The sequence below is a fragment of the Octopus bimaculoides genome, chromosome 11 (assembly GCF_001194135.2).
Source record: "Octopus bimaculoides isolate UCB-OBI-ISO-001 chromosome 11, ASM119413v2, whole genome shotgun sequence".
NCBI classification, from domain to species: domain Eukaryota; kingdom Metazoa; phylum Mollusca; class Cephalopoda; order Octopoda; family Octopodidae; genus Octopus; species Octopus bimaculoides.
In genome coordinates, this window is record NC_068991.1 from 28,672,671 (window position 1) to 28,682,725 (window position 10,055).

The 10,055-nt window shown below is 35.4% G+C and overlaps 2 protein-coding genes across 2 annotated transcripts in view; one reads left to right on the forward strand and one right to left on the reverse strand.

Annotated features, from left to right (window-relative positions):
* The window catches only part of LOC106874263 (protein FAM161B), an 82,467-nt gene extending 77,662 nt beyond the window's left edge, over nucleotides 1-4,805 (reverse strand). The window contains exon 1 of the mRNA XM_014921923.2: nucleotides 2,707-4,805. Coding sequence (XP_014777409.1) covers nucleotides 2,707-4,297 — 1,591 coding nt within the window. The 5' untranslated portion in view covers nucleotides 4,298-4,805. The remainder of the gene's footprint in view (nucleotides 1-2,706) is intronic.
* A 529-nt stretch (nucleotides 4,806-5,334) lies between these two features.
* Nucleotides 5,335-10,055, forward strand: part of LOC106874259 (ubiquinone biosynthesis monooxygenase COQ6, mitochondrial) — a 32,029-nt gene continuing 27,308 nt past the window's right edge. Inside the window, exons 1-2 of the mRNA XM_014921918.2 lie at nucleotides 5,335-5,568; nucleotides 7,389-7,520. Of these exons, the coding sequence (XP_014777404.1) occupies nucleotides 5,373-5,568; nucleotides 7,389-7,520 (328 nt within the window). The 5' untranslated portion in view covers nucleotides 5,335-5,372. The remainder of the gene's footprint in view (nucleotides 5,569-7,388; nucleotides 7,521-10,055) is intronic.

Consider the following 10,055-nt stretch of genomic DNA (forward strand, 5'->3'; position numbering starts at 1 on the left):
AAAAAGGCAAAAGAGAGTCACTTACTGTTATAGTTTCTTCAATGAGAATATTGACCAAGGTTACCGTGGTCTTTTCCGTGGGCTTTTCCTTCCACGGCTAAACCTAAACTGTCCTCCAATCTTTTTACACGAGAACATTACTGTATGATACACGATCCCTATTGATCGGCCTTTCCTTTTCCTTTTTTTTCGATCCCTTTTGATCGAACTGCCCCTTTTTCCCTTCCTACGATCCCTTTTGATCGACACCACCAATTTTTTTTTTTTCCTTCCTTCCCCCTCCCAAAAAGAAAAGCTCTACATTGTATTTGTCCCATCTTCGTTGAGCCCTGTGTGGCTAATAAAAGAAATGTATATCATCACTATGATTGTTTTGTAACTACTTTCCATGCTAAAGGTGACAAGCTAGCAGAATCATTGGCATGCTGGGCAAAATGCTTAGCAGCATTTTATCCATCCTTACATATGGAGTTCAAATTCCACTGATGGCAACTTTGCCTTATATCTTTTCAGAGCGCAATATGAATGATGAAAACTTAAGTGATTAAAACATGGGTTGCAGTGGCATGATTGACAGTGGTATGAGTGATAGTGGTATGAGTGACAGGGATGAGAGACTATCAAAGAGGCCAATGATGTAGACTTGACAGCATGCACATATTCATAAATATACACTTACACACACACATATATATACACGTGTAGAAATAAGTCCATAAGTCTCATTCTGTTATTGAACATTGATATGCTCGCGTCTTTTTTTCTGGATGTTTACAATATCAGGACTTTAATCCACATGGATCTACACAAGATTGCACTTATATATACACATGAATATATTCAAGTATACACATTCATATCACCCAAAAAGGCATGCACACACATATATATGTATATAGAAGTTATAATTAAAATTAAAGTTTAGATATGAAATTTTAAAACTTAGCAACCAAACCTTACGTTGGGTATGTCCCTAGTAGTGTATATATTACCTGCTTGTTGTTTATACACCTGTCTTCATCTTTTGTTTTTCTGTAAATTTCAACTATATATATACATAATACAAAGAATATATATGCATGTATACACACATATATGTACATACTTACATCTACATGTGTATATAGATGCATATCAGGGTATAGGACATTAGAACAATGAACTACAGACCACGGAACAAACACATAAGAAAAAATTTAAGGTGGTTTTTCACAATTATCACCAAGAGGCAACAAGTTTAGTCATCGCTTAAGTGACTAAGGGTGTTAGTCAGCACCAGCATTGCTAAAAATAGGAGTCAAAACAATACTTATCCACATGAGAGGACTTTACTGAAGACTGACAATGGAGACAAGCTCCCTACAGCAAGCATGATGGAGTCATATCATCAATGATTTCAGATTTGATTAATGTTCCACAGTGACCCATTACTCCATTGCCAATGGTTAAAAGCTTAATACACCTTGTCAATCTTATAGAGAATACCATAGGAAACATTGACTGATTCCAAAAATGGTGAAGTGAGAATTATAAATTATTGAAGTGACTATTTGCAATTTATAACTGAAAGACAACAAGTATAGTCATCACTAAAGTGACTGAGGGTGCTAGCCAGCACAAGCATTGCTAGAAATAATAGTCAAAACAACTCTTAGCCACATGAGAGCACTTTTCTAACGACTGACAAGGGAGGCAATACATATATGCTTTTATTCTTTTATTTGTTTCAGACATTTGGCTGCAGCCATGTTGGGGCACTGCTTTGAAAGGTTTTAGTCAAACAAATCAAGTCCAGGACTTATTTCTTTTTAAAACCTGATATTTATTCTATCAGTCATCTTTGCCAAACTACTAAGCTATGGGGGATGTAAACATCCGCACACCAGTTGTCAAGCAGTGATGTATCAGAGAGCTGTATCAGGTTCCAGTCTGATTTGGCATGATTCCTACGACTGGGTGCCCTTCCTAATGCCAACCACTCCATGAGTGAGTATCGTCTATGTGTCACTGGCACCAGCCATGACTATGATTTCACTTGGCCTGATGATATATATATATATATATATAACAGTAACATCCACCCCTCGGGGTCAGCCACATTTAAGTGGCAAATATACTTCACTATATATATATATATATGTTATATGTTATATATATATATAATGGATATCAGTGTCAAAACACTCTTTTAAATTTAAAATTTTGGATATATATAGATATATATATATATATATATATATATACACACACACACACACTTTTGAGGTGTCTTTCTTTTAGAGATGAACTCATTATTTTCAGGCACCCACTTTGGCTCTCTAGACTCCTGATCACTGTAGTGGTTAAATCCTCTTTTATAGTTCTTGACTACTACAACTATTGCTACTACTGCTGCTACTACTACTACTGCTACGATTAACAACTACAATATTTGTAAATATTCTAAATGTGCATATATATAAATTCTATCAATAGCGGTGGTGGTGGTGGTGGTGGTAGTAGTAGTAGTAGTAGTAGTAGTAGTATCTCTATAGAGTCATAAAGAGCAACTTAGTAAATAGCACTAGAAAGAAACAAGTTCAATGTGAGAAAGGCATACATTGAAACAACTACAAGAATTCTCAAATGAACAGTAAGCCTGCCCCACCCCTAAACAACAACAAAAAGAAGAAAACAATAGTAATTAAGGGGAGCTATAGAGCTTACTGAATGATTTCCTTCGCCTGACTGGTAGATTATTGTAATTCATGCTTTCTTGAGATATATTCTTCTCTTGTTTAGCAATATATCTTTTCAGTGCCACGTCTTCAGTGTGGAAACAAAATGGCTGGGTAACAGTGTTCTTTCTCAGTTTCTTCTTCTTAGATAATTCTTTCTGAAATTGTTTGTGTAAGACATCATAATCAGGAATATATTTATGAATGCATGGTGTGAAAGAATTCTTTTTCTCTTTTAAATTGTCACGTATAACTTCTTCCCTTAGTTTCTGATTTGTTTCCAACCCTTTCGGTGTTGAAAGTAATTCACCACCCAGTTCTTGAGCTCGCAGCATCTTATTTAATTTTCTCATTTGCTCTAGTTCAGTTGCTGTTTTATCAAAAGAATGGGTACATCTAGAAATGGGCTTGTCCTTGAGTTTTTTATGCTTCTTTTTTTCTGATTCCACAAAGGACATACATGAAGATGGTCTCACATTTCTTTCATTATTCTTTGCTGCAAATGAGAATGGTTGTTGAAGAGATTCTAGATATTCCTTTCGGTTTTTCTGTGATATGCTTCGCTGCCTGTCCTTCTTCTTATTAATTTCATCATAAAGAGGCATATACACATGAGCAGGGACAGGAGAAGCTTTGAATAATTTCCTACATTCACATTCTTCTTGTCTCCTATTTTCTTCACATTCTCTCTCAAAGTCTAATAATGTTTTACTTTTTTTCTTTTCTTTGTTTGCCTCTCGAAGTGTCATGTTGAAAGGTTTTGGTACTGTAATTCCATAGTTCCAGTCATTTTTTTCGTTCTGATATTTGTCAATAGATGAACAGCTGCGATGCACTGCAGGTTGCATTTTGGTAAACGGCTCACAATATTCAGGTGAATTTAATTCCAAATTACTGTCCTCAGTGTCGTCAATATAGTCTGGTAATTCTGAGAATTGATTATTCCATTGTGATTCATCACAACTCAAGGCACGACAAGGAACACATTCATAACCATCATCTTTTATAGATTGAGTGCTTTTCTTCTTTTTTCTCTTTGCTTTTCTTTTGAAATAATTTCTTTTTTTCACATTTTCCAATATTTGCTGGTTTCTGTCGATATTTTTGCAGGAATCTTTCTCATGAACTGCACATTTGTTTTCGTATGGCTCATTAGTATTAAAATCTACATTTATTTTATGAGTAGGATAAATATCTTTGGATCGTTTTCCATTTACATGTTCGGTCATTCTATTAACACCTGCTCTTACATTGGTACAACTCTTTTCATAAAGATCTTGCCAGAAGTTCAAGGTCTTTTTATGACACTCTCGCAGTTCCGCAAGTTTTTGGACAAACTCAAAACAAATATCTTGATTGTTGTTATTACAATGAGGACATTCTGTAAATAACTCAGACGTTAATAATGAATTCGTTTGACATATTCTGTTCATTAATCTTCGCTCTTCTTCTATATTCCTCGGTATTTCACTGCTGTATTTGTGTGCTGGGTAAGTGCTAGTCGGTGAGGTTGGTGCTTTCTCTTTCAAACATAAACACCCCGTATCTCGACACCCACGTTTCGTTGCTAAGGACGCCATAGCTGCTCACAACTGGGTAGAGCAAACACACTCAAATCACACTAACATACCGAGGCAGGTACATACATGTCTAACTAACTAACTATCTAGCTAGCTACACACAATTTCTAGTGGTCTGTTTTATCGAACTTTTAGCCTTTCGAATTATTTTAAAGAGCAAAAGTCTAAAGCAAACAGATTTCCCTGATCGAAGTCAAAATACGAAATAACTCCAACTCCATACAACTTGTGGTTGCGATCATTTCAAGTAAATCACAATAAAGTATGAATTTCTCAAAATTTATCTCTAGAGTTTGATCAAAATAATAGCTTATAGATGGCAATCGCAGTTTTATAGCGCTGAAGAAAAGTTGTAACAGGTCTTGGAGACAGGAGGTTGTAACACCGATGCCTTTCTTATGGCATTAATGACGTAAACTAAACGTTCGAAGTATTGACTTTGACTGATGAAACGCCACAGGGAAAAATTATAAAATAAAATATAGTAATAACAACATTAAAGTAGTTATCTATCGTTCTTATTTAAGTATGGAATAAAATGTAAATATTGGGAACGTTTTAATAGTTACTGTTGTGTATGTATATAATATGTATGTATACGAATAATTTTCAAACTATATGAAATATAACATAATATACCCAGTAGAGGGTATATATATATATATATATATATATATATATATATATATATACACACACAAACACACACACAGATATATATGTATGTAATAAGCAATACAATTTGATATGTAACAATGTAATAAAATAGAACAGAATGTATGAATGTGTGTATGTATGTGTGTACACTATCACAAAATGTAGTGTATATTATTTAACTAATGTAATGTATAGTATAATGATTAATTTTTAAAGTATAATCAGGTTTTTTAAAATAACTATTATAATTACTATAAAAATATTCCATATTTTTGAAATTGATAATCAATCGTTATGGGGAAGAATGTGAATTTGTGAAGCGTATTAGTACAACAAGGGAGTTAAATCCATCTTTTTTTTTACAGTGATAAGGAGTTAAGTCCCTTCATTCACTGCGTGTTTACTGTGGCATCAAGTAATGTCGGCTTCAAAGTTATTAACATATTCTTTCGTGAAAACTCTCCCTGTCAGGACGTCCTGGCTGAGGAAATTACGAAACAGGCATGGTTTCACAACTCGCATGTTTGTTCGGTCGATGTGTTCACCTGTGGAGCCGAGGCATGTTGTTATATCCGGTGGAGGAATGGTAGGCACAGCGATGGCTTGTAGTTTAGGTAAATTTACTAATCTCCCGCACCATGAGATGTTTGTTAACGTTATCTATTATCAGTATATTTATTGAATGGTCAGTAACGGTGGAAAGGATGACACGACTGAGTGGGCACGCTTTGAGCTTGCACCTGGTGGTTGGATACAAAAGAAGCGCTTCCCTGTGATGTCCTTGACAGTCAGGGTGACCCAGTATCGCTGGGTTCCTTGCTTACCTCTGAAAATTTTGTTATCAATTCTCTTGTTAATTGTGCCCCCACCCCACTTTGTTTCCTCGTAATTTTGAGAAAAATAGATATTTTTTTGATGAAATTTTTTACAAATGCGCTTCAAATGGTGAAGATTCCATTGATATCGGAATTTGTTGCGAAAAATTTTTTCTAGGGGTGATAGTGAAGTTTCGGAAAACCCATACGAGTCGTCCTCATAACTTTCAGAAAAATGTTTTGTTTTTTTTAACGAAATTTTCTGTAAATATCTTTCGGAATATATGAATTCTAATTATACCAGAATTTGATGTGGAAAAAAAAAAAAGAAAAGAAAAATGGTGTGCACACACTCTGATATACTTGGAATCTACACCATCTGTAGAAAATTTCATGGAAGAATATACATTTTTCTGAATATATGTGGAAATAAAGTGGCAGATCATGTCTGTTGCTGTCACAGTTTTTGAAATTTTAAAATAAAGTGAAAATTTTCAAATTTGTTATATTGATGTAATTTTTCACACCGATCTAATTTTGTTATTCACTTGTTCAAGAAAAGTTTTAGAAAAATATTAGAGAGGTTTAAAGTTTTATCAATTTTTTTACTTAATCAGAAAACAGGATGTAGAAGCTGGCATGTCCTATGTGATGGTTGTCTATCACAAAATGAAAGCAAAAACATTACAATGAATTTTTATTAAACAGATTGAAAGCAAATCATGACAAAAGTTGCAGGAAGTTTTGAAGTTCTATAGGTTTTAATGAGTAAATTCATGTCAAACAGTCGAATAGGCATGTTAATTTAAAAAGGGAAATATCCTCAACGAGATTTTTTTGCAAAATATTACAAAGCAAACAAACTGTGTGTTAGGGTTTCGGGTTAAAATTTGGAGTTAGGGGTTAGAGATAAGGTTTAGGGTTAGAATTTGGGGTTAGGGTGTAGGGTTGAAACAGTCAAACAGGCATATAAATTTAAAAAGGAAAAATCCTCAATGGACAAACATGATATTGAGAAACCAGTTGATCTACTGGTTTTGCCACACTGGAGGGAGAGTGGTTCGCTCCCTTACTCGCAATATAACAAACATAGCAGGTTGTATGTCGTTAACCAGTTGGAAAAGAGGTTTTCCTGGTTAAAATGTAGTAACATTGTTCTGCATGGAACAGCCACATAAAAGTGGCAATAAATGCCAGTCTGTATATATATATATATATATATATATAGGACAGAGGAATGAATGATTATCTTATGAACTTCATTAGCTTGCAGCTGTTTCTGCTATAAGATGCAGTGGACTTATTGTTGAGTGTATGAGTAACACCTTATAGCTTCATCAAAACCTTGAATATGAAAAAGGCTCTGATGAAGCGATAAGGTGCTACTCAAGCATTCAACAATAAGTCCACTGTATCTTATAGCAGAAACAGCTGCAAGCTAATGAAGTTCATAAGATAATCATTTATTCCTTTGTCATCTCATTGTCTTATTACTGCTCTGTACTCAACTCACACTTCATTCAGAAGCATATGTATTGAGTTCTACACCACATTATTAGTCCCACAATGCCTAAGTGAAATATATATATATATAATACATTTTTTTGATATTTTCACAGGTTTTAATCCCATGTTTGAAGGAAAATCCATAACATTACTGGAAGCTGCTCCGAAAAAAAAATTTGAACTTTCTGAGATGTATAAAAATCGTGTCAGCACTGTCAATTTAAGTACAGTATCACTGTTCAACAGTAAGTTTATACTACAATATTCTATCTACTTTCAAGCTCTGCACAGTATCTCTCTTTTGTAGTGAATATTAATTGCAGATGTAATTTATGATTCCATGTGTTTTATTTTTGTATATTTCTTATTCAGACTAATGTATAAATATTTGCAGCAAGGTAGATTACTTACGACAAATTATTCAGTTTGATAATTAGTCTATCATAATATTTAGGAATAAAATATAATAGAACACTGACCTATATCACCATCACTGCCCCCACCCTGATCACCCCCTCTACTCTGTTCACCTCCTCCACCCCATTCATCCCCATCCTATCTTCTTAAATGTGAGTAAATATGCAACAGCAAGAAACCTGTTCTGTTCTGACCCCTTCTCTTATACTTTAACTTCTCATCTTCTCCCAAAAAGCTGCCTCTCTCAGGGTTTGTAGTCTTGCAAGTTGTATTGTCACCTCACTAGTGCTGGTGAAATGAAAAAAAAGCACCAAATCTGGTTGGCATTAGACGGGCATCCCGCTCTAAAACCATGGCAAAGTAGACAGTGGAGAATGATGTAGTCCTTGGACTCTTTAGATACTGTCAAACTGTCCAGCCCCTGCCAGCAGGACGAGGATGTTAAGTGACGACAACCACAACAATTTTTAAAATGTTTTGTGAAACATTAACTCCACCCTTAAATCCAAAGCCAATCTGTAATTAGTTCTGAATTTAAGAGCTATAAACCTGACATTTACTCAAGCTTTCATCAAATCATTAAATACCTTTAGACCACTGTGCTATTGTTTTTGCTGACACTCTATCATCTGAATAAACAGAGAGTTAAGGCCACTAGTAACCCATATATCAGTACTGGTTACATATATGAGAGAGAGGATCTGCTGCACAGAGACATCCTAGACCTCATTTCTAATAAAACCATTCAGCTACTTTCATTAAGGTTTGTTTCACTGACAAACTTCTATCTCTGATAGAATACATACATTGTATCTTCTGCTTGCTTCTAGGGTTATTCATTGGCCTCTGAATCAACAACCTATGTACCATCTCTTTTTCCTGGCTACCTTATGCACCCACTTCCCTCCTCTCATCATCCCAACAGACTCTGCATTAACCCTATCATACTGTGTTCCCAGTAAAGCAGGAATAGCCTAAACCCAATCTTGACTGGATTCCCGTTAAAGCAGTAATGAATAACATATGTAGTAAAAGAAAAGATGAAATATTAAAAACAGACAACCAATCACATTGCAACTCTGTAATCAAGTGTGTTTATGACGCCTTGTTAATGACGTCCTCCATAGCTGCTGTTTACTTTTGTTTTTAATTTTTTTTAAATGAATCTTTGCGATGAAATGAGTATATGATGAACCCAGCACTTCGTCTGACAAGGCCTGGACTCTTTACAGTTGAGGAAATTATTGATGATATTTGTTCATCGGATGAAGAGTTTACCTTTACTCAGACAGAGTGATTCGGACAATCAAACTGGTGAAAGTAATGAGGAAAGTAGTGATTTGGGAGAACAAATACAGTAGTTGAGAGGTAGGCCTATTGTTTTTCTCTTGAATCTTTTTGTGATTCTGTTTATTAGTTTGCCTACAATTATTATTCTTGAGCTGTATATGCAACTATTTATATTTTGCTCAGGAGCCCAGGTGGAGGATAAAGTTAGCTACAGGGACCCAGGTCAGAGAGGATTAAGCACCTCCCTATCATTCTTCCACAGAGTCGCAACTCTCTGGAATTGAATCCTTGCTTACATTTTTTTCTTACCAACATCAGTCTATAAAAGTTCAAATCAAACAGCAGCACATTAATGTAACTCACCTGGGGGAAACTGTAGCAGTCAAGGATGCTTCCGTTTCTCATTAATGAACAAATAAAGAATTTGAGGACTAATTTCACCATATTCTACAATGAGAACTAAGTTGTTATTACAAAAATTCTAAATGGCATCTGGTTCTGAATGTTTGTCTGCTTCAGGATTTAAGGATAAAAAGAAATGGGTTAAGGATAGAGCCCTTGCAGACGCAAGTCTGAAAACTAAGTTTTTCACTGAATTTACTTACAGAACCATTCTTGTTTTAGTACTGATCTATATGGCCCGATGTGGAGGCACAATGGCCCAGTGGTTAAGGCATTGGACTCGTAGTCATAGGATTGTGGTTTCAATTCTCAGACCGGACGTTGTGAGTGTTTCTTGATTGAAAATACCTGAAGCTCCACGAGGCTCCAGCAGCGGCGGGTGGGGGGATGTTGAACCCTGCTGTACTCTTTCGTCACAACTTTCTCTCACTCTTCTTCCTGTTTCTGTTGTACCTGTATTTCAAAGGGCCAACCTTGTCACATTGTGTGTCATGCTGAATCTCCCTGAGAACTACATTAAGGGTACATGTGTCTGTGGAGTGCTCAGCCACTTGCATGTTAATTTCATGAGCAGGCTGTTCCATTGATCAGATCAACTGGAACCCTCGTCGTCGCAACCAAGAGAGTGCCACAATATGGCCCAAACTATTCTCAAGATTCTGAAATACAGA